General features: G+C 41.4%; 1 protein-coding gene across 3 annotated transcripts in view; it reads right to left on the bottom strand.

The window, feature by feature from the left end:
• Positions 1–1,320: 1,320 nt before the first annotated feature.
• Positions 1,321–25,291, bottom strand: part of LOC109891412 (helicase with zinc finger domain 2) — a 41,149-nt gene continuing 17,178 nt past the window's right edge. The window contains exons 2-21 of one of the 3 annotated variants that reach the window (XR_004210106.1): positions 19,884–21,038; positions 19,398–19,581; positions 18,753–18,860; positions 17,663–18,177; positions 15,759–16,397; positions 14,201–14,999; positions 14,001–14,076; positions 10,200–13,689; positions 9,762–9,847; positions 9,486–9,623; positions 9,243–9,398; positions 8,971–9,115; positions 8,536–8,664; positions 6,308–6,500; positions 4,802–4,854; positions 3,574–3,717; positions 3,005–3,214; positions 2,753–2,909; positions 2,445–2,612; positions 1,321–2,150 (exon numbers count right to left, since the gene is read on the bottom strand). Coding sequence is in view for 1 of the 3 variants with exons in the window: in XM_020483919.2 (XP_020339508.1) it covers positions 2,035–2,150; positions 2,445–2,612; positions 2,753–2,909; positions 3,005–3,214; positions 3,574–3,717; positions 6,308–6,500; positions 8,536–8,664; positions 8,971–9,115; positions 9,243–9,398; positions 9,486–9,623; positions 9,762–9,847; positions 10,200–13,689; positions 14,001–14,076; positions 14,201–14,999; positions 15,759–16,397; positions 17,663–18,177; positions 18,753–18,860; positions 19,398–19,581; positions 19,884–20,884 (8,454 nt within the window). In the remaining 2 variants the exon portion in view is untranslated. The remainder of the gene's footprint in view (positions 2,151–2,444; positions 2,613–2,752; positions 2,910–3,004; positions 3,215–3,573; positions 3,718–4,801; positions 4,855–6,307; positions 6,501–8,535; positions 8,665–8,970; positions 9,116–9,242; positions 9,399–9,485; positions 9,624–9,761; positions 9,848–10,199; positions 13,690–14,000; positions 14,077–14,200; positions 15,000–15,758; positions 16,398–17,662; positions 18,178–18,752; positions 18,861–19,397; positions 19,582–19,883; positions 21,039–25,291) is intronic. The other 2 variants (XR_004210107.1, XM_020483919.2) reach the window with 2 other exon arrangements.

Here is a 25,291-nt window from a genome sequence, read left to right as displayed (position 1 = left end):
TGTATTTAATGTATCCTCTGAAAAATGTAATTACTTTTAACCCCCTAGAGTCGATGTCCTCACCCCCCGTGATAATCTAATTATCATAATAATAAAATAAAATCCTTAAATCTGTCAGTTCAAGCCAGAGATATGTTTTGTGCATTGGATGCGTCTCAATCCACCACATCATCTGCGATGAAAGGTGACAGCTAGAGCAGTGTTTGTCAGACCAAGAGAAATTCTGAAAATCGTCTTTAGCGTCTGAATGGTTTGGCCTACAAACTATATATTATGACACCTCTATGGACAGGTGAGACTCTCACAAACTTTTTTGTGTTCTACGTTTTGCCCTGTGAGCCAGTATGTTATTTTACTGGGTTTATACTTTGATGCAGGTTGGACTGAATCAAAACGCAGGTATTTCAGATGTATTTGCAGTATACCTTCATTCACCTTCATATAGGTTAAATAGTAATATTTACTTAAAGGATCACTCAGTAATTGCTACATACATTGCTACATTTGGACAAATAAATGAATATGTACCTATTATGAGCCCGTCCTCCTATACCTCCTCCCACCAGCTTCCTCTGGTATATACACGTATTCATGTTATTGTATGCTTATGTTCCGACTGGGTTGATGAAGTTGTACTGAATTGAAGGCACAACCTATTTTAGTTCCCATAGGAATAGTCATCAGAATCCCACATTTCGGGGCCTCCCGGGTGGCGCAGTTGTTAAGGGCGCTGTACTGCAGCTGTGCAGCTGCTGTGCAGCTGCTGTGCAGCTGTGCCACCAGAGACTCTGGGTTCGCGCCCAGGCTCTGTCGTAACCGGCCGTGACCGGGAGGTCCATGGGGCGACGCACAATTGGCCTAGCGTCGTCTGGGTTAGGGATGGTTTGGCCGGTAGGGATATCCTTGTCTCATCGCGCACCAGCGACTCCCTCTGGTCCAATTGGATTCCATTTCATCCATCCAGTTATGAGTGATGACATGCCAGAACATGAGCACCTTGACTCACTGTAGTCATTATTAATCAGTAGTGGACCAATTCTCAGTGTGCTGGCCAAGGTCCAATCAGACTAATACCATGCCTAGTCTACAATGCATACAATCACAATCTTCCCTCTAGCATACTATTTGTATATGACTGGTTAGATTTGCATAAGTGTGGGGATTACTCAGATGACTATATATTAGTCTGTCAGTCAGTGATTCTTTGATATGGATATAATAAATGTATATAAGGTTAGTTTTAGACATGGCAAACAATATTCAGGTAAAGTCCTGTGAACAGAAAAAAAAAACTGCTTTATTACAAAAAGAACAAAGCCATTTTTATGATCAGCTATTACTTTATTAAATGATTTAGATCAAAAAGAATCCAATCTTTACCATACTACATCTAATATAATCTATATCTAGTCTACACACTGGAATACACCTACAGCAGTCAGACTAGGATTAACTAATGCATAGTTCTTTTACTATGAAACCTATTTTATAGTCCCAGATTTAAGCTTCATTTGGGAAAATACGATAATTTATAAATGGAATGTGATACCTTGAAAAATTTGACCAAAAAGGTCTGCAGTAAAAAACAGTGTAGAAGAACACAGTTGAAATTAAATTGTAAAATACAAATAGTAAAAGAGAATACAGCCATACGAATGTACAGTTGATTTAAAAATGTACACTATCGAGTACAGTTGATTTTAAAGATCACAGTATTTGATTCAACAAAAATATAAAACATTTCTCAAAAAATATAATTTGAACATCAATGTAAATAATTGCAGAATAACATCTCACAGTTTAAACACCAAAACCAGACATTAAGAGCATAGGTAGTCATTAAAAAAGGAGACCATTGAATGACATTGAAAGGTCACATTAAAAATGACAGTGAGTGCAGTATTTAACTCATTTGACTCAACATTGAAACTGAAGCAACATCATAAATGTATCCTGAAAAAGTGATTTTTACTGTTCATTGTGCACCGAACTGGTGCCGAGACCACGTCGCTCAATGTAGACAGTGCTTACAGGCTATTTTGCTACTTTGCGCACAGAGATCTTTTTAGCTTCTGTGACAAAGTTCCTTGCCGTATAATGTTTGAGGAGTTGTCTCCAAGCGCCACTGCGGCTCAACAACTCCTGGTTACCTTTGAGAAGAGAAGAAAATAAATGAGTACAATGACACTGTAATGTCAGTGTTTCCCAACCCTGGTCCTCCAGTACCCCCAATAGTACTCATCTTTATTATAAGCACACCTGATTCAACTTGTCAACTAATCATCAAGCCCTCAATGAGTTGAATGAGATGTGTTTGTCCAGGGCTACAATGAAAAGGTGTTCTGTTGGGGGTACTGGAGGACCAGGGTTGGGAAACATTGGTTTAGATCATACTCGTTCCAGTGATCTTTAACATTTATCCCTTGAGGAAACATCTCTCTCACCGATAATGCACAGTCCCTCTTTGGCCCTGGTAATGCCCACGTTTATCTGGTTGGGGTCACGAACAAAGCCCACATGTTTGGACAGCCAGGCCCAGTCCGGCTCTGTCTCGATCTCCTTGCTGGGTAAGGAGCGCACAGTGGACAGGATGACATAGCGCCATTCACTTCCTGCATGGGAGACGAAGCAGCGTTGGTTATACCCAGGGCTAACCTAACCAGTTCAAAGTTCAAAAGGACAGCGGGGGACAACCATAGAATCACAATCAAGATGGAACTGAAGGTAAAGTAAGAAAGATTAAAACAATCACCTTGACTTTTTGTGATGGTGGTGACCGTGATTTCGTCCAGTTTCATTTTTCTCAGTTCTTTCTTAATTTCGGCCACCTGGGCATTGTAGGGAGATAGGATCGCAATACTCTGTTGTTTTACTTTGGATTCTGTCACCAGCTGCTTGGCGAGCCGAACCTGTAATAAACAAAAACTTCATTTTGGAATCTCGGTGTACCAGTGGCATGGCAAGATTTGAGTGTTGGAGTTGAGAAAACCAAGAGGTTCCTTACCACTATGTCTCTCTCCTCCATATTCGCTTTGGAGTTTTCATTTCCTTTTTCTGTGCTCACAACCAGGCTGACCTCTTCTCCACTGACGTTGCCGAAAACAATGTGCGTCTGCTTGCCGTCAACCTGAAGGACACTATTTGGGCGATCCACGTCAGTCTTCAGTTTGCCTTCATAATACTCCTCTGATGGGAACTTGCATATATCTTCATGCTACAAAAATATAGAAGGATTTGTATTTTCTCATTGGATATCAATCCATCTCTATCCGTATCTGTATAGTCAAAGGCACCGTAGCATTTTACCCTTCATCAACAATCTTGAGATTTTATGATGTGAATTAAGAGTACCATTTTGAATGAATTCATGAAAGACTAAATATGACCCCCCTCTTAAATCAAATCACATTTCATTGGTCACATACACAAATTTAGCAGATGTTATTGCGGGTGTAGCGAAATGCTTGTGTTCCTAGCTCCAAGAGTGCAGTAGTATCTAACAATTCACCACAATACACAAATCTAAAAGTAAAAGAATGTCATTAATAAATATAAATATGAAGACGATATTACCATTCTGTACTGGGTATCCAGCATCACTGTCTGGGACCGGCGTTCAAAGTAGCGCTCAAACATAGACTTTGACATCCCCAACTTCCTCACAAGTTCATTCTTGATGATGGGACGTAGTTGTTTGTGGTCACCAAGCAACACAATCTTGGAAGTGGAAAGAGGTTATGTCGCCATCAATCCTCGTGACTTGCAAAAACGATGACTTACATTGGCCTTGGCATGCAGTTGATAAAACAGGGTTGCTGTTAAAGCTTAGTTTAAAATAAGATCTACTTTATTAGTCCATATGAGATGGAATTTTGTCTTCTGCCTTTTTCCAACCAATCTGATATACATATACACTGAGAGTACAAAATATTAAGAACACCTTCCTAATATTGAGTTGCACCCCACCTTTGCCCTTAGAACAGCCTCAATTTGTCAGGGCATGGACTCTACAAGGTATCAAAAGCGTTCCACAGAGATGCTGGCCCATGTTTACTCCAGTGCTTCCCACAGTTGTGTCAAATTGGCTAGATGTCCTTTAGGTGATGAACCATTCTTGATACACACAAAAAACTGTTAAGCTTGAACAAAAAAAACCACAGCTCACAGTTCTTGCCTCAAACCGTTGCGACTGGCACCTACTACCATACCCGTTCAAAGGCACTTAAATATTTAGTCTTGCCCAGTCACCCTCTGAATGGCACACATACACAATCCATGTCTCAATTGTCTCGAGGCTTAAAAATCCTTCTTTAACCTGTCTCCTCCACTTCATCTACATCTAAGTGGATTTAACAGGTGACATCAATAAGGGATCATGGCTTTCACCTGGACTCACCTGGTCAGTCTTTGTCATGGAAAGAGCAGGTATTCTTAATGTTTTGTCCACTCAGTTTACACACACACACACACACACACATTAGGTTTGAGAAGCTGGAGCAGAGAGCAGCTGCAGTGCAGTGCCCAGTGAGCAGATAAGGGGGTTAAATTCCTTGCTCAAGGGAACATAGGGAGTAGGTAGCACCTGAGAAATTGATGCCAGCAACCCTCCAGTTGGGTTTACACTAGAATCTATAGCCACAGTCAAAATGTGCTTTTTGGTCTTTATTTAAGGTTAGGCATAAGGTTAGCAGTGTGATTCTATAACAATGCACTGTTTCCATGTCCAAAATCAAGGGTTAGACAACATGCCAAAAAAATTGATTTTTTTTACCGAACATTTTTACACAAATGAAAATCTTACTGAGGAGCCCCACTGGGATGAACATTGTATGGCCCAGGCCTAAACAGTTGCTGCTGGGTTGAACACCGATGGAAGACAAAGTCATTCTACTACATAATGAACAAGCAGCATCACAAACATAGGCCTATACATGTTTTACCTTTATTTTAAACATGTACACACCATTCTATAAGAAAAGGTAACTAAATATTTATGGTATATATTTAAGCAATTGGCCATATAAAAAAAAAGAGGTGTCTTATTGCTATTATAAACAGGTTACCAATGATATTAGAACAGTAAACAAGTAGTTTTGTGTCATACCGTTGGTACACTATATATACACAAGAGTATGTGGACATCCCTTCAAATGAGTGGATTAGGCTATTTCAGCCGCACCTGTTGCTTACCGGTGTATAAAATTGAGCACATCGCCATGCAATCTCCATAGACAAACATTGGCAGTAGAAAAGCCTTACTGAAGAGCTAAGTGACTTTCAACGTGGCAACGTCACAGGATGCCACCTTTCCAACAAGTCAGTTCATAAAATGTATACCATGCTAGAGCTGCCCCGGTCAACTGTAAGTGCTCTTATTGTGAAGTGGAACCGTCTAGAAGCAACAACGGCTCAGATGCGAAGTGGTAGGCCACAAGCTCACAGAACGGAACGTCCCGTTCTGTGAGCTTGTGGCCTACCACTTCGCATCTGAGCCGTTGTTGCTTCTAGACGGTTCCACTTCACAATAAGAGCACTTACCATCGAGTGCTGAAGTGAGTAAATGTCGTCGGCCCTTAGTTGCAACATTCACTATCGAGTTCCAAACTGCCTCGGGAAGCAATGTCAGCACAATAACTGTTAGTCGGGAGCTTTGTGAAATATGTTTACATGGCCGAGCAGCCGAACACAAGCCTAAGATCAAATCAAATTCTATGGGTCACATACACATATTTAGCAGATGTTATTGTGGGTGTTGCGCAATGCCAACCATTGGCTGGAGTGGTGTAAAGCTCGCCGCCATTGGACTCTGGAGCAGTGGAAACACGTTCTCTGGAGTGATGAATCACACTTCACCATTTGGCAGTCCGATGGATGAATTTGGGTTTGGCGGATGCCTGGAGAACTATCTGCCCCAATGCATAGTGCCAGCTGTAAAGTTTGGTGGAGGAGGAATAATGGTCTGGGGTTGTTGTTCATGGTTTGGGCTAGGCCCCTCAGTTCCAGACTGGAGGCTTTTATAGCAGCAAAGGGTGGACCAACTTATTAATGCCCATGATTTTGGAATGAGATGTTTGACAAGCAGGTGTCCACATACTTTTGGTCATGTAGTGTATATTGTCTCTCATAAACTGGGTGGTTCGAGACATGAATGCTGATTGGCTGAAAGCTGTATACCTCGGGTAAGACAAAGCATAGATTTGTACTGTTCTAATTACGTTGGTAACCAGTTTATAATAGCAACAAGGTACCTCTGAGGTTTGTGCTATACGGCCATATTGCTGAATTATATTACCTTATATTAACTTACCTTTTCTGGTTTGTTGCTGACCAATGGGATGAGGGCCTGAGGTTCCGTTGCCATAGCACATTCATCAATAAGGATCTGGCGTGCACTGACTGTTTTAATCAGGTTAGGGGTGGAGGCTGCTGTGCAGGTGCACAGAATGACATCGTGTCTCTGCAGCTCATACACACGAGCTTTATTCAGAAGCTTTTTGTAGCTAAAAAGAAAAACAAAAAAACAATGTATATACAGTGAATTCGTAAAGTATTCAGACTTCTTGACTTTTTTTCACATTTTGTTACGTTACAGCATTATTCTAAAATGTATTCAATTGTTTTTTTCCCCTCATCAATCTACACACAACACCCCATAATGACGAAGCAAAAACAGTTTTTAGAAATGTTTGCTAATTTATAAAAAACTGATATCACGTTTACATAAGAATTCAGACCCTTTACTCATTACTTAGTTGAAGCACCTTTGGCCTAGAGCATTCTTGGGTATGATGCTACAAGCTTGGCACACCTGTATCTGTGGAGTTTCTCCCATTCTTCTCTGCAGATCCTCTCAAGCTCTGTCAGGTTGGATGGGGAGCGTTGCTGCATAGCTATTTTCAGGTCTCTCCAGAGATGTTAGATTGGGTTCATGTCCGGGCTCTGGCTAGGCCACTCAAGGACATTCAGAGACTTGTCCCGCAACCACTCCTGCGTTGTCTTGGCTGTGTGCTTAGGGTCATTGTCATGTTGTTTTCCCCCCCCTACTATGTTATTGACTTGTTAATTGTTTACTCCATGTGTAACTCTGTGTTGTTGTCTGTTCACACTGCTATGCTTTATCTTGGCCAGTTGCAAATGAGAACTTGTTCTCAACCAGCCTACCTTGTTAAATAAAGGTGAAATAAAAAATTAAATGTTGGAAGGTGAACCTTTACCCCAGTCTGAGGTGCTGAGCTCTCTGGGGAAGGTTTTCATCAAGGATCTCTTTGTACTTTGCTCCGTTCATCTTTCCCTCGATCTTGACTAGTCTCCCAGTCCGTCACTGAAACACATCCCCGCAGCAGAATGTTCCACCACCGTGCTTTATTGTAGTTATGGTGCCTGGTTTCCTCCAGATGTGACGCTGGGCATTCAGGCCAAAGAGTTCATTCTGGGTTTCATCAGACCACATGGTCATGGTCTGTGATTCCTTTAGGTGCCTTTCAGCAAACTACAAGCGGGCCTTTTACTGAAGAGTGGCTTCCGCCTTGCCACTCTATCATAAAGGCCTGATTAGTGGAGTTCTGCAGAGATGGTTGTCCTTATGGAAGGTTCTCCCATCCTGACAGAGGAACTCTGGAGCTCTGTCAGAGTGACCATCGGGTTCTTGTTCACCTCCCTGACCAAGGCCCTTCTCCCCCGATTCCTCAGTTTGGCAGGGCGGCCAGCTATAGGGAGAGACTTGGTGATTCCAAACTTCTTCCGTTTAAGAATGGAGGCCACTTTGTTCTTGGGGACCTCCAATGCTGCAGAAATGTTTTGGTACCCTTCCCCAGATCTGTGCCTCGACACAATCCTGTCTCGGAGCTCTACGGACAGTTCCTTCGACCTCATCGTTTTGTTTTTGCTCTGACATGCACTGTCAACTGTGGAACCTTATTTAGACTGCTGTGTGCCTTACCAAATCATGTCCAATCAATTTAATTTACTACAGGTGGACTCCAATCAAGTTGTAGAAACATCTCAAGGATGATCAATGGAAACAGGATGCACCCGAGCTCAATTTCAAGTCTCATAACAAAAGGTCTGAATAGTTATGTAAACAAGGTATTTCATTTAAAAAAAAAAATAATAGTTACAGTTGCTAAAAATAAAAAATAAACCGTTTTCACTTTTTCATTATGGGGTATTTATTGTGTGTAGATTGATGAGGGGAAAAAACAATTAACATTCTTTTTCAGAATAAGGCTGTAACGTAACAAAATGTGGAAAAAGTAATGGGGTCTGAATACTTTCCGAATGCACTGACTAATTTATTAGACTAATTCTATCAGGTTTCAAAGAAATTAGAATGTACTGTATATTACAAGGGAATACTGTAGTACATATTACCAATTCTATCAGATGTAGGTTATAAGAATGTACTGTACATTACAAGAGAATACATTTGACCTACATAATACATATTACCAATTCTATCAGATGTAGGTTTCACAGAAAATTCAATAAGAGTGTACTGTATATTACAAGGGAATACTGTGATACATCTTTACTCACTCCTCAACTTCTTCGTCTGTCAGCTCCTCTCCCTCCTCTCTTGCTAGGTTTATTCTGCGGTCAAACTCTTGTATTTCCCGGGAATGCGGATTTTGTTCTTCCCGTATGCGATGATGCAAGGTAATAGCTCTGAAAATGGTACATAGTGTGAGATCCAAATTCATTAACAATTGCAGGAAACATTTGACAAAAAACATGTTGACACCGGTCAGACAAATGATGAAGCCAGCACTACGACCAGGTTATCAAAGACAGGTGAGATGGTTTCCCTGAAAAAGTGGCCAAAAAAACATTTAATTTGTTTTAATAAAAAACATGTAAACAATTTCAATTTTTTTTCAGTTGAGTCGATATTGGAAAATGACCCGAAACAACTAAAAAGCTGAATGACTTTTTACCGTGCACAACTGCAGAGTGATTTGATGTGTTTTATACCTGAGATTTGGCTTGGACCGCTCTTGGCGAAGTGACCTGGGAGACAGCTGAAGGATACTGCCTGGGTATGGGTACTCCAGCATCTCCATTTGTCGGCTGTACAACCGGAGGGGCTTCAGCTTGTCTCCAAACCTCAACAGGTACTCTACAGAATGTTCACAATTCATAGAATGATAGAATGTTCCCTACAGATCTTTACTCATGTCTAGGCTGTGAATGTATTATACATTATTTTGTAATGACAATTTAAATTTATGCATTAAGAAACTTGCCAGCAACCACATCGACAGACTTGTTGGAAGGACCACAGTAGAGAATAACTTCTTTCTTGTCCTTGTCCTTGGGATCTTCAAATATCCTGGGGTTGTGGGAGTTTAGCACATGGTACCAGTACACAATGTACACTCCTACAACGGTCTTTCCAGTCCCTATGAAACAGGTTTTTATTCCAGTAAACATAGCAAAGAGCCATATAACAGCTTCATGTACTCTGGTAGTACAATTTAATCATTTACCAGGTGGTCCTTGTATGAGTGTGAAGTTGTTATTCAGAGCTTTCTCCACTGCATCATATTGACTCTTATTCAGCTCTGGGAGACCTTCTGGTGCCTTTTCTCTCATGAGTAGGTGTCGTGGTACAACAGATTGCGAAGCTACAATCCCCAAAAAGACAACAAAACAATACTTTCAAACATATAGTTTAACAATGACATTGTGAACTGTAAACCTCAGATGTAAAATGGGATTACTTGAGACATTTTTGTCTATTTATGTTATTGTCCAGCACTTACCTCCTTTTGGAATAGGATGTCCTAGGGCTATTTTCTGCACAAGCTCATTTGCATGCACAACATTGTTCACAGCCATTTCTTTACGTCTAGATAGTAGAAAATGTTAAACACCATTAATTATAATATACTGAATTAATATAGGAACATTATGCCCATCCAATACAAATATGGGATAGTACTTTTACATTAGGACCTTATTTTAAACAGAATGCAACGTTGGTAACAATGTATTTTATGGTGCAGAAATTACCAGGTATTTTCTAAAACATTACATGTTTAAATGGTAATTACATTTTAAGCAACATTTTGTTGACTTAGTTTTAAATAAGTACCGGAACTGTAATATAAAGTGTTACTGAAATGTCTTTACATTTGAAATGACAATTGATAAATTCATGGCTCTCTCTTCTTTCTCTTACTAATTAATGTAATACTTACACGTCTGGTAGAAGCTTTGGGATTATCTCAACTGTATATGTTGTCTTTCTCTGGGAGACACACTCTGGAATGGTATCCATTGGCAAATGGTTGATGTAGAAGTGCACTTTTCTGGCTTGATTTGGAGAGTTCTTCTTTGGTTCGTCGAACTTGGTTGTCACACCATGGGCCACCCATGTGTAGTTTTGAGGGTCAACTACTTCATCTGATTGGTCAGGGGTTGAGGCCAGTTTCAACCCTCTTTTTCGGATACACAGTAAGCACTTGTTAAGGTTGCATTCAATGGCCCATTCTTTAATGTATTCGAGAGGAAGGTCAAAACTTCCTTCTCGTTTGCTACCTTGCAAGTTCAGCTCCAGGTCCTCAATGATTATGATGTCACTTTCATCCACAGCATTGGCTGCAGACTCCATCTCACAAAGTGGTTTCCAGATCCTCACATACTCTTCAGCGTTTCTATATTCACTCTTGGATGGACGGTCTGCACATTTGGAGAAGCATGTGATAGGGCTGTGGGCATGGTCTACACACACCTCAAATGTTGGTTTGATGCACACCAACTGAAGAGTGGGTGTCCAATAACCTCGCTTTCTTTCAGATGTAATTTGGACCGGAAGTGTGTCTCCTGGCTTCAACTGGAGAGTAAGATCAACATAGTGCTCCATTTCAATTTTTTCATCTTGTCCATGTGCAGTTCTATGAGAGTCATTCCCAGTGTCAAGCAAATCCATTGTGGTATGTTTTGGCACACTCTTCAAATGTTCCATTTGCTTTGTTGTGGCGCTTAGTATGAGAGATCTTGCTATCTTCCATTTTTCCTGGTCAATTGCATCAACAATGTCTCGCCAAGTCTTTTGTGAAAGCTCGGTGCATGCAGAAGAATTTTGCACCCTTTTTAGCTCTTGGTGAGTTTTGGCAGTGTCAACTGAGTACACTCGTCTTCTCCATGTTAGAGTCATGTGATTCTCGTTTGAGTCGTACAGTGGTTGATCCTCCAGTTGCAAATCTCTGTACATAACAGGCAAACTGTCTGGAAATGAGTGACTGTCAAATGGAAATGACAGCTTGAAACTGTCTCCTACCTCAACACCAACAACAAATGCTATCTTCAAAACATTTTGTTTCTTCACGTCTATGGCAAAGGAAATCATCTCAGCCCTCTTTTCATACTCATTGGCCTTCTTGTATCTTTCTTCATTCTTCTGACCCAGAATGTCAATGTCTTGTGGCGAATATTGGACTGGAGTGCCGCTTAGAATTGAATGCAAAAGCCTTTGCAGGATAACATCCATGTAGCGACGTATGGGCGAGGATGCTTGTGTATAGGACTTCAGATGCAAGGAATAGTGCCCAACAGTTGCCTTAGGGGATGAATTGGAACGGATGACATACGCTTTGCCAAGACACTTCCTAAACTTATATATCACTGGAAGGAGCTGGGGATAGATGTCATCTGTAGCTATCAGATCAATCATTCTGTCAGTGTCAACTTCCCCGTTCCCAGCAGCTGATAGGATCTCATTCCACACTGATGTTAGCACTGGGAAGCTTTTGCTCTCCAAGACCTCTTGGTCATGGTCGTGGTCAAGGTTGTGCCTTAGGTGTGAGGACAGTGATATGATGTCTTTGCACTGCGCTTTCAAGTCTTTGACCATGTTAGGGTCAGGTCTTGCTTGACATCGGAGAGGAGTGCAGTGCATGGTTTCTTTTGCGTTGCTCAAAAATTCAGACACAGAATTGTTGAACAGTACACTAAGCTCCTCAATCATCTGATGGGATCTCCTCTTCCCTGGCATCTGGTGATCATCCAGTCGTTTATAGTTCCAATCCTTGCCCAGCCTGGCCTTCCTTTGGACTTTGGCAAAACGATATGCCACAGCAACACAGTCTTCTACAGTATCAAACTTGGCCTCTTCTCTTGACTGCTTACTGATGATGTCCTCCGCCTCTTCATAAGAGAACTTTCTATCAGAATTGATCTGAGAAAGATTGAAGTTCTTGTCAATGATTTTGTCTGTTGCCTTGTCTACTTGTACCACTAATGAAATCACCATACGATCTTGACCAGGCAGGAGACTCAAGTGGTTGAGGCTAAATGGTTTTGGGAACATGTAAACTGGTTCTTCAGGACTGTAATATGTAGCACCCTGTTTTTGTGCATAATCATCCAACGAATCACCAATCTTCACGAAACTTGCCACATCTGCTATGTGGACTCCAACCTCATAGTAGCTGTCCTTGTCAATGACACTAATTGCATCATCCAAGTCTTGGGACTTCTTTGGGTCAACAGTGAAAGTAGTCAACATTCGGAGGTCCTCTCTGTTACCAATGTGGGTGTCTTCCCAGGAACACACTTCATCTAAAACATGTCTGGGAGGCGATGGTTCGACTTGAAATTCTGCGTCCAAAATCTTTAAGCCCCGTTCCAAAGATAATCCTATGGGAACAATATCTATCACGTTCCCTAACGGAAAGGGATAGATTTCATTGCTTTCTTTTTTCGTTTTCCAGTCAAAGACCTCCACCACAAAGACATGATTGCGTTTGATGTCTTCATCAAGGTGTTGACGTCTGACAATCTCCCATTCTCCGTCATCGTGCTTCCATATTGTAATAAAATTGCGACTCTTCTTATTGACCAAGGTGCAAATTTTGGTAGTGTTCTTATTGAGGGGTACCATTATCTTTCTGAGATGTTGATATTCAGACGTTTTGCGTTTATGGTAATCTTCATCTTCGAGGGTACAAACAAACACACGAGAGGATGCAGCTGGCTTGATGGTGCCTATCACCTTTCCCTGTGAATGGCCCTCACGATGAAATTCTTCTACCACCACTTCGTCACCAGCGAAGGACTTGCCGAGATTAGCTCTACCTTTGATGATAATGTGCTTAGTTGGGTTGTCAAATGGTATGATATAACCTGCGTTATATTTCTCCATGACCAATTCACCTTGCTTGTACACATTTGGCTGCTCTCTCAACAACCGCAACAACTCAACTCTTTCATCTTTGGTACTATCGTATGGTCTTTTTTGGTCTACATTTTTAGATTCCGATTTGTCTCCATCAGATGAATTGTAGATTGCCATGTTTTGCTCCTCTTGCAGCTGTTGGAGAATCGCATCCACGTTGTTCCCTGTGCCGAACATAACTGACTGAGCGCTGGTCTCATCCAGGTCTTCTGACCGTTGGAATCTTGACATTTCCTTGATATCACTATCAATTATGTCTTGTGTAAGGTGTTTCGGTTCAGCACTTCCCTTTGTTATACACTGTTCAATGTAGTTCCTCCAGATTCTTGAGCACTTTCCAAAGTAGCAGAGAGCAGCAGCATCTCCAACCACAACAACCTGGGATTGAGCCCTAGTCATGGCCGTGTTCAGCACGCGAGCATCGTTGAAAAACTCCACACAATGTGAGTCAGAAGGGTGAATGCTGTCACGGGTTTGAACGGCTGTCAATACTATTGCTCTAAACTGTTTGCCTGTCAAGAAATAATGAAAAAATGGTATGGTTAAGGACTCATTATTTAGACAGATAAAAAGGTTTCTATACAAAGATCAAAATTACATACCAGTAGTTAAATCTACAAAATAGTGTTATTTAATGTACATGTCTAGGAAACAATGACAAATTATTGGAACCAATGTTTGCAAATGAATCAAATCATATAACATTTTATTGGTCGCATACACATATTTGGCAGACGTTAGTGCGGGTGTAGCGAAATGCTTATGTTCCTACAATACAGTAGCTCCAAAAGTGTAGTAATATCTAACATCTAATGATAAATACCTTGAACATTGGCAATATTTTCCACAGTCACTCGACTCAGGGATATTTTCCGAAGCTCTTTCCTGATCATTGGAACCTACGAAAAAAGACAAACGATGACACAAAAAAGTCCCGTAATTTTTTTGGGGTGTTCCCCTATTTACTCAAGAAATTGATTAGATTTCCGAAACTAAGTTCAAATGACAAATAACCATTTTTACCTGGCATCCTTCAGAGAGAACACAGACTGAGCGTTGATCCTTATTCCCCCATGCGGGTGGCCAATCTCTGAGTAGATTTTGCACTATTTTAACCACGCATGTAACCTCTTCAAGATTAAACCACGACATGGATGTGTTGTCCAAGTGAGATTCTCCTCTGACATGGTGGAACCTCAGGGGGTGGCAGTTCGGATGAGCTGGGACATTACCTACAGCCTTGATGGCATCAGACTTGCCAACATAGAAGTTAGTGGACACGAATTCTACTATCTCTTTGGTGGAGCGATAGTTCTCGTTGAAAATGATTCTGCTTTTCAAAGCTGCACTACTCTCTTGGGCTTGATAGTAGTGGAACAGACGGTTCAGCAAGGTGTGATTGGAGCGTTGGTCATCGTCCACTGAAAAGAGCTTTGGTCCCATCTGCATGTGATCTCCAGCTAGAACCACTCGAGTTACTGGCCCAGCCAGACCAAGGGCCATCAGAGCTTCACATTCAAGCATCTGGGACGCTTCGTCAATCAGGATGTGGGTGAAGTAGCCGCCAGGGAGCTTCAGGTCCTGGAAGTGCCTTGCCATTGCAGTAGTTGTGATGACTATTCGATGGCAATCTAAATCACATTTGGCAGGAGGTAGGAAAAACTGTCCGTTTTCTGATAGAAGGCAGTACTTCTGTGTGATCTCATCTGTGGCACTCACTGGAACCCCTAGTTTATTTGCTTTTATCCTCACTGGCTTCATCTCAGGGTGTCCAGAGTTAATGTATGAGTGGAAGTGGTCTTTGACATACAAATCTGCAGAGCTGACAAGAGAGAGTTTAGTCGTGCTTAACTTTTAACAGTGATTGTCCTTAAACCCAGAACTGAAAATTGCTTGCCCTATTTTTTTAAATGAAATTGATGCTTTACAAGTAATTAATAAGCAGGTACACTGTAACTACGAGTGGAATTCAAATATGTATTAACATTGGGATTAATACATGGCATACAGATGTGCCATCTTAATTTGATCATTCTGTTGTCGCAGAAAATGCCAATTTAAGAGTATATACAGTTTGTAATTTCCACTTTAACATTTCAGACTTGATTTGTCCTAATGAAAAATGTATCAACAAAATGTCAATTTATTATAATCCACATAATTCAAATTTCCTGTTGCTGCAGGATTATTAACCACAGTGTATTTTCACAATTTGTTAAATAATACTTAAATGTCAGTGTATACTGTAACTGTCAAACTGATATGAGGCTTACACAATACAAATGATTGATGGACACACTCATAATAGTGCAACAGCCTCACTGTGTTCTTTTAAGTAATCATTACAAAGATGTCAAATAAACTTCCTTTGTTACTAATCTAATGTTTACAAAAAGCTCGCATAAGTAGGAATACTTGCACAAACAAGTTTTTACCAGTCTTAAGCACTATGTATTATGTAAAAATGAGTATCTGTGCCAGTCAATGAATTGCATTAGGTAAGACTGAAAATATATGAAGGGACTAGAAAGTTGAACTCGGTGTAAGTGAGTTGGGGTCAATAGAACATTGGGGTCATTACCTGTTTGTAAGAGTGCAGATCAGTACTCTGGTGTGAGGCTGCCGTACCAGCTCTTTGGCTGCTGTAGCGAGCGTGAAGGTTTTCCCAGTTCCAAACGGTCCATAAATGAGGAGGGGGGCCACACTTTCTCTTCCATCGGAGTCCCCTATGATGAAATCAATGGCTGCCTGCTGCTTTGCATTGAGTTTGGGGTATTGTATTTTGTTAACAGGGACACTGCAGTTCCTGAAGTCTGGTAACACTCTCTCTGTGTCTGGAAGGAGATCTATGGCTTTGTGCATCTCACAAAACTTCAGACGATTCAGCTGGAACTGAACTTCCATTTCACATGTTTCATTTTTTTGGAGCTTCAGGTCAGAGCAGCATCTTTTAGACAGCTGCAAGTGTATTTTATACTCACTGGTGGCGTCTCTGAGAATGATGGCTTCGTAGACCTTGTGACTTTGATTATCTGAAGATACTGGTGCTATGAGAGCTGATTGGATGCCTCGTCTCAGCATCAAACCCTCAGGGGTGTCTGGGGTGAGATTATAAGGAACTGAGACGGCACAGAATAGTTCCCCCAGAGGAGCTATCTTCATCCCGAACAGAAGGTTGTCTAGGGTGGCCGACAAGGTGATGGTCCCTCGAACATTGAGTCTAAAACACAAAAGAAAATGGAGGGACTTTGAGGTTGTTGTCCTTTTAACCGAAGATAATTTATAATAGGGTCGTTCCCCCAATTCGTTGTCTTTTGAGATGTGTAACTTGGTGAGAAGAAAAACGTTTGATTTCACATAAATGTAACATTCTGTCATAAAGAGCACACATTCAACCTAATAAAACATACGTTTTCCCATCTCAAGAGGTTAAATAAAAATAATATATACTATAGTATAAGTGCCAAATAAAGTCACAAGGTTGACTGTAACCGGGTTGACGATTTAATCTTAAATCAGCCATAAATCCCTTGTGTAAGAGGAAATGGAAGCTTGTCTGCAACAGGGAGGGGCAATTGAATGCAAGCTTCACCAAAACAAATGTATTGTTGAAAAAATGTCTAGCCTACCTATCTATAGGTAACAGGGTTGGAGTGTTATGCGTGATCCACTCAGTTTTCTAACACAAAACACCAGAAAATGGCCAAATAGAGTAGAACCAGCTCACCTGCTTTTACACTATGATTTGACTATTACAATAAAATAAAATAAAAGGTATTTAAAAATAGTCTCACCATATTAAAACGAGAGTTCAGTTCACGTAACAGGGTTGAACTTACATTTTTTTATGAATCACTAGGGGCGGAAGGTAGCCTAGTGATTAAGAGTGTTGGGCCAGTAAACGAAAGGTCTCTGGTTTGAATCCCAGAGCTGACTAGGTGAAAAATCTGCCAATGTGCCCTTGAGCAAGGCACTTAACCATAATTGCTCCATGGTCGCCATTAATAATGGCTGATCCCTGGCCGCGACACCACTCACATTTCTATCTCACACTCGTGCAGGTTATCCCCTATTTGACCTTTGAACTTAAACACATGAAATAAATAAAAATCTAATAATAGTTAATTACTTTGTCAAAGCAACAAAATAACTAGGTGAAATGTTAGGGTGAAGTGGGTTCAAATCTTCCTGGAACTCACAGAAGGACATTTTGGGACTTTAGAATATCTTTATAGATCATCATAAATCTCTACTGGGGCCACAGGGCAGAGCCTACTGGAGTATAGTGTCATGAACAGACTACAATTTGATTTGTTGAATTCTCCATGTGGTCTATAATAATGGGCACTTCATTGAATAAAACAAGCTTTTAAGATTTAATATTAGTGAACAACTTCTATTTAAATATTTAGATATTAAAATGTGTGGAACGACACAATACTATTAAAGATGATCAGCTAGGAAATAAAACCATGAAAAAGTTACCTTGAAACCACCTGATCTTCTGCCTGCTCCTCTGTGTACAGGAAGCTGTGCATTCTCTCTTTGTAATTCTGGTGATTCATGGGCGTGTTGCGGTCGTCAAGTGGTTTATACCGCAAACTAATCTGAGGAGGCTTGTACTCCTTCAGAAGCTCTTCCTGTACTTCTGTCTTTTCCAAGCAGGGGATGAAGACCCTGTTCCCCCGATGCCAGCGTTCCAGATTCTGGGAAGGGAGCCCAACGTCCTCAGGTGGCTCCTCGAGCTTAGGGGATAGCTGCTGTCCGACTTTAACCTTCAGTTTCTGCAGGAGCACTGGCCTCATGTCAAAGTCGAACACCAACCACTGTTCGTAAAGACCCGGGTTGTTGGACTTGAAGGACACGGTGATGTCATAGGTCATGTCTGAGTTACAGAACGATTCACCCGTGGAGTAAGTGCAGGGCTCAGGACTGTTTTCATCCAGGGAGAAAGAGGCTCCAGGTTCCTGTTTCAGTAATGCTACATGTGCAAGTAGTCTCTGTGAAGACACAGGCAAAATATACAGGTGACCAATGACACTTAAACACAATACAATATGAATTATGTTTGCAAAATGCTAAATTCGCTAGAGTCACCTCATCCTTGCTAGTTCGCTAACTTGGCTAGCTGAGGGGCGAAAATAATTCATTTATTGTTTTGTACGACAAAATTAATTATTAGTAGCCCAGTTTGTTTCCACCCCAGCCAGTTGATAAAAATCACGAATATGAGAATCATTCCACTTGAAATTAGAGGTTGGACATAGAAACTTTAGTGGAGAGAATGTACTCTTGTTTCTCAGAGCCCAAAGAGATAGCAATGAAGGACAAAAAAGTGGAAACAGTTGTGAGAAAGAGCCCTGGCCTTGAATCTTTTACTGCCAACAGTAAACTTAGATGGAGTAGACACAAAGAAGAAAATGTAAAAGCACAGCGTATTATATTCACAGACACTGAGCAGAGAAATGTTCTCACAGTGTATTGACTGTATTCAAGAGCCCTATATATTGACGTAATGGGCAGTTAGGAATAACCATCAAAACAACAGAATGTCATACTTCTGGCCAACTGTTACCTCTGTTTTGATCTGGAACTTCCATTGGAATTCTGCTTCAGTCTCCACACACTCCACACACAAATCCTCTTCAAAAGTGACAGTCACATCATCAACTTGCTCTGACATCTGTAACATTTAGTCACACTGTTAGTTGTTTGGGGACAATGAGCATTTTATAGTAAACAAATGTAGATAATATGTAGTAGGTAGAATATCTAAAAGTTATATCAGTGTGCTGGAGGGCAGTAACAAAACGGTATAACAGTGTCATATTAAATGTATTGGAAACAGTTATGACCGGTGTTATTATGGCATATGTTGACAGATGTAATAGTTCATGTCACTTGCCCACTTGAATAAATCAACCATTTGTTCTTTACATTGAAACATAACTGACACTCATTGTCAGATTCAGTCCAATCCACAATGCAGGAAACCTGTGTTGCTGACTAATCACTCTGTTCCTGGAAAAATGCACCACTTTGTCAACATTTAATATTGATTTGTTCATTTCACATGTGAGGCATCATCTAATTATTTGCCTCAGTGGAAATGTGCAGGAGCATTATTATTATTAAGCAGTACAGGTTTATCAAGTACATTTTTGATTGAATCTCAATTGCATGGAGACATTTGTTCCTGATCTGAACTATGATTACTTACAATGTGCACTTCATTGCTGCTGTGTCTGTACTCCTCCAAAAGACGATCCCTGTAAGACATGAGGCCTTGAGCCTCTATGTTGCGCCTTATCTCCTTATCTTCTTTGGCTCGCATTACCCACTCTTCAAGCTCCTCCTCAGAGTGAGCTTTCACACAGTTGGTGCCATATTCACAGGTGTCAGGTCTGAGAAGAAATGTCAGTACAAACTATAATAAGACGCTAAAGGCACAATCAGTAAGATTTATTGCTGCTTATTGATCATTTCAACAAAATACATTTCCTGTATATCCCATGATTTGTTAAGAAAATGGCTTATTGATGACAATATAATATAGACAATAAGGGCTATTTACATATGCATCTATCATACAGATTGCACTTTTAGGCTTTGCAGTGTTCGCAGTCACTCACGTGTATTCAAAAACGTTCTGGAATGTGCATTGTGTGTGGAGGTTGTCTCCTTGAGTTTACAAAAACATGTTTACCTCTCGCACAGCCAAAACTCTGCTTTGCGGTCGTGGGGCGGGGGACGATGTTTCCAATCTGTGGTCGTGTCCCCGGAGATCATCTGGGCATGCTCCAATGAGGCACAGTGCTTGAAAAAGCTCTCCCGGGAGGAGAGGGTTACGAGGCAAGCCTTGCAGTAGGTCGCAACCTGCAGGTTAGGGGCGGGCACTACGTCTTGAGCCGACTGTGGCTTCTGACGTTGCCTCTCCTGGGAGAGCTGCAGGAGTTCCTGGCGACTCCCCCCATGTGCCTCTGCTCGCCAGACAGCCATCTCCACCTCGCTGTGGGCAAACTGGCACTGTCTGGGCCCATGCCAACAGGGCATACCTTGCATGACATGGTTGCAGTACTGGAAAGGGCAGACTGGGGGCAGAGGCCTTATCTGATTGTAGACTTCCTTCCCCTGACTTTCTGCCAGGTGATGAACCAAGACTGGGCTCCAGACATGAGCTGCATCCACTGAGCAAGTGTTGTTCCACCGTTTACCTGTAATTGTTGGTGGAGTGCCGAGGAAGCAGTCTTTACAAAGCTCTTGAAATGTCCCTGAGAACTCAGTGAGGATGTTTTCAGCCATGTTTTGCAGTTGGACGGCACTTCTATCCGACTCGGTTATCAGTCTAATTAACGTGCTGTGATCTATCCTCTGGTGCTTTACAAAGTTCCATACTGTGGCCTCCTCGTGACTCCTTGCGAAGGTGCAGCGGTTCCTGTGCTTCATACACCCAGAGCCCTCCTTGAAGAACCAACAAACTTCATACTGGCTTGGGTTTGGAAATTCAGGGCGACGGGAAACAAGCCTCCATTTGTTAGTACCTTTGCCTTTAGCCAATAGAAGTTCTCTGCTGCATTGGTGGTCGACTGCTTTAAGGGTGTACGAGATTTCGTTTTCTTTTACAGAGCATGCAGAACACACAACTTTAAAGTTATATGTCAACAAGAGATCAGTCAGGTTGGACCTACTTGTCCCTTTGGCTGGCATTGTTGAATCTTCATAGAATCCGATATAAAGACAGTGGGATTTACGTTATGGAGGGAACACAACGATGGTGTTCAAGATTTGCAAATGTCAAGAATGTGGCAATTATTCAAAGACAATGTCATCTATGTCCATGGCCTCCTTTCGCCAGTTGATTCTAGAGGAGATGAAAACACCAGGCAAGTTAGTTAAGAACAAATTCTTATTTACAATGACAGCCTACCCTGGCCATACCCTAACCCTGACGACACTGGGCCAATTGTGCACCGCCCTATGTCGACTCCCAATCACGGCCGGTTATGATACAGCCTGGAATTGAACCAGGGTCTGTAGTGATACCTCTAGCACACAGATGCAGTGCCTTAGACCGCTGCGCCACTTGGGAGCTCCAACACAGTGAAGTCAAAATTGACTACAAAAGGATACTTTTGGTCATAAGGTCAGTCTCATTAAAAACAGAGTTTTGCAAGTGATAACTTCCTTAAGGGTTTGGTGTTGATTCGACAATGCTCACTTGCCCACTAATACAGATACACAGCTGCGGTGATTGCGCTCTATCCAATCATATGGCAGAACACACGGACAGTGAAACATCTGCCCAGCGCAGCAGATCATTACATTTCTAGTTCAGAACAAGTTCTCATTTGCAACTGTGACCTGGCCAAGATAAAGCATAGCAGTTCGACACATACAACAACACAGATTTACACATGGAATGAACAAAACATCCAGTCAAAAATACAGTAGAAAACAAAGTCTATATACAGTGAGTGCAAATAAGGGAGTTAAGGCAATAAATAGGCCCTGGTGGCGAAGTAATTACAATATGGCAATTAAACACTGGAATGGTAGATGTGCAAAAGATGGATGTGCAAGTAGAGATTCTGGGGTGCAAAAGGAGCAAAAATAAATGAATACAGTATGGGGATGAGGTAGATGGATGGGCTATATACAGGTGGGCTATGAACAGGTGCAGTGATCTGTGAGCTGCTCTGACAGCTGGTTCTTAAAGCTAGTGAGGTAGATGGGAATCTCCAGCTTCAGTGATTTTTGCGGTTCGTTCCAGGAAGTGGCAGCAGAGAACTAGAAGGAAAGGCGACCAAAGGAGGAATTGGCTTTGGGGGTGGCCAGCGAGATATACCTGCTGGAGCGTGTGCTACGAGTGGGTGCTGCTATGGTGACCAGCGAGCTGAGATAGGGTGGGGCTTCGCCAAAGTCAAGGATCGGTAGGATGCTCTGTTTTACGAGGGTATGTTTGGCAGCATGAGTGAAGGAAGCTTTGTTGCGAAATAGGAAGCCGATTCTATATTTAAGTTTTGATTGGAGATGCTTAATGTGAGTCTGGAAGGAGAGTTTACAGTCTAGCCAGACACCTAGGTATTTGTAGTTATCCACTTATTCTAAGTCAGAGCCGTCCAGAGTAGTGATGCTGGATGGGCGGGCAGGTGCGGGCAATGATCGGTTGAAGAGCATGCATTTAGTTTTATTTGCGTTTAAGAGCAGTTCGATGCCACGGAAGGAGAGTTGTATGGCATTGAAGCTCGTCTGGAGGTTAGTTAACACAGTGTCCAAAGAAGGGCCAGAAGTATACAGAATGGTGTCGTCTGCATAGAGGTGGATTAGAGATTCACCAGCAGCAAGAGAGACATCATTGATGTATATAGAGAAGAGAGTCAGCCCGAGAATTGAACCCTGTGGCACCCCCATAGAGACTGCCAGAGGTCCGGACAACAGGCTCTCCGATTTCACACACTGAGCCCTATCAGAAAAGTAGTTGGTGAACCAGGTGAGGCAATCATTTGAGAAACTAAGGCTGTTGAGTCTGCCAATAAGATTGACAGAGTGGTGGTGATTGACAGAGTCGAAAGCCTTGGCCAGGTCGATGAATACAGCTGCACAGTAATGTCTCTTATCGATGGCGGTTATGATATCGTTAAGGACCTTGAGCGTGGCTGAGGTGCACCCATGACCAGCTCGGAAACCAGATTGCATAGCGGAGAAGGTACGATGTGATTCAAAATGGTCAGTAATCTGTTTGTTAACTTGGCGTAAGACAAGACAACATGATGCACATTTTTTTTACCTGAGAAATACTGCACCAAACACCTTAGCTAGATGTAAAATTGAGTAACTAAAACCTCCTCGGCAATAACGTCAAAATTAATTCAAGATTTCTTGAGTTATCTTAGGTTCATTCTGGCTGTATTGCATTAGTGGAAACCAAGACTGTTCTCAGGGCAGGTGCCCATCTTCAGAAAACGTCCGAAACCCAACTTCGAAGAGTATCTTTAAAATAAACAGAACTTGTCTTTCCCACTAGCACAAACTTTGCTGATAAATACTTTGTTGATGGAAAATGTACTTGATACAATTGTAAGTCGCTCTGGATAAGAGCATCTGCTAACTGACTAAAATGTAAAAATGTAGCTACAACCAGGCCTGCCCTAAGAACAGTCTTGGTTTCCACTTTTTTATTTTATTTTACCTTTATTTTACTAGGCAAGTCAGTTAAGAACAAATTCTTATTTTCAATGACGGCCTAGGAACAGTGGGTTAACTGCCTGTTCAGGAGCAGAACTAATGCGATGTTGCTTCATTCTGACTATTTTGGGTTATTAAACAATTACTTGAATTCCATTTAGTTTGTTTCTTTGTGAGCCCAACGCGCCGTTTCTCGAATGAGAAATCAAATCCTTCCCTATTTCATTTTTTAACTGGATGAAGATAGTGCCAACGGAGAAGGGTGACATCTTACGAGTTCCAACCCAACTTTGCTATTTAGTTAGTTTTATCGTATGTATCTTTACTTTTTTTATACAGCATGTTCATACTATTATCCAGTAGAGGTGCGTGGGTAAAATAGCTGGGGAAGCCAAGCCAGAAAAAAATACCATATTACAACGTATGTGTTGTGATAATTGCATTGTTTGTTCTATAGTTCATATGCCTTGCGACCGTGATATATAGACCGAGAGAACACAGTGGCAGAATGAATTCAACCACACCTTTGTTTCATCACAAAACCAGAGAGCAACATCTATCCTGTGAAGTCCACAAAGCATACTTAGCATGTAACAAACAGTTACATGACCTACAGCATGGTCAAGCAAGTTAATGTTTCAGACATTTTCGGACTACTAAATTCATTTCGAACCACGGAGAGATACCACAAGTCACAAAGAAAACAGGAGCTGCCTCCACTATTCCAGCACCATTTCAACATTGTTAAATCACCTATGCTTAGTCGAATACAGTGACAACTGAAAGATACCAAAAATAGTATATTTTCAATCACTGTAAGCTAAATATGATGTGGCTGTCAATGGTTCTGATTTGTGTGTGCATGCGTGCATTCGTGCAAGTAGAAGAAACATGTTGACTCACCCTACTTGTAGAGAAACGCAAATGTCATTCTTTTAGTTTTTGATGTCCTAGGTTATCTTTTTAAAATTCTTGCTCACTAGCCTAAATTCCATTTATTGCCAATAATGTTAGCTAGTTAACATTAGCCTTCTAAATCTAGCTACATATTTAACTTCCATCTAGGGATGCACGATATATCGGTGAACATATCGGAAACGGACGATATTAGCTAAAAATGCCAACATTGGTTTCGGCCCAATGTGAAGTTAAACGCCGATATGCAAAACCGATGTCAAAGCTGACATGCATACCTATATAACGTAGGTACACGACATAATAACGCCACGTAAAATGTTGCGCTACAGGTGCAGCACAGCATTCCTAACCTAGCCCACAATGTCTGCTGTGTGGATCGAGCAGTCAACAAGTCAAGCAGTCGCTTGAAAGAGTAAGAACATTTCAGCGAGACAACTCAAAGGCAAAATTAATTAATGCCAAGATAATGGAATTGACAATGACAATCAACTGTTCTCTGTCGTGGGTGATGTTGACTTTTGCGACTGGTCGAGCACCGGTACACACTACCAAGTGCGCTATTTTTCAGATGTTGCCCTACCGGAGTTACACAGTAATAGCGTCACTGTTATTAGCTTCACGACATACTATAGAACGCCGTTTGGGTCTTTGCGTGTCAAAAAAGATACACGTTAAATAACACTATTTGACAATAACACTATTTGACGCATTAAATAACACAGTTCTAGTGTAGAATGTTGAGTTCTGAATTTGCAGGTGCAAGCCAAGCGCCACCACTACTATCAGTAGTACCGTCAAAACTGTACAAAAATGTCTGCAAACAAGCAAACACCGGCCACGAACGATGTGTTTACAATACCGCGTTGGTAATAAAGCATTATTTGTTCGACCGCAACTTCTGGGGTAGCTAGCTAGCTTTGGCTTGGTATCTAGCTAGCACCAATATAACCAGCCTGAAAACAATGACCAGTAGAAACTGCAGTCATTTTCATTATTCTTAGCAATGATACA

Source organism: Oncorhynchus kisutch, linkage group LG5 (genome assembly GCF_002021735.2).
Source record: "Oncorhynchus kisutch isolate 150728-3 linkage group LG5, Okis_V2, whole genome shotgun sequence".
In the NCBI taxonomy this organism is placed as follows: domain Eukaryota; kingdom Metazoa; phylum Chordata; class Actinopteri; order Salmoniformes; family Salmonidae; genus Oncorhynchus; species Oncorhynchus kisutch.
Note: the sequence above shows the minus strand (reverse complement) of the source record. Positions and strands in the feature narration are given on the sequence as shown.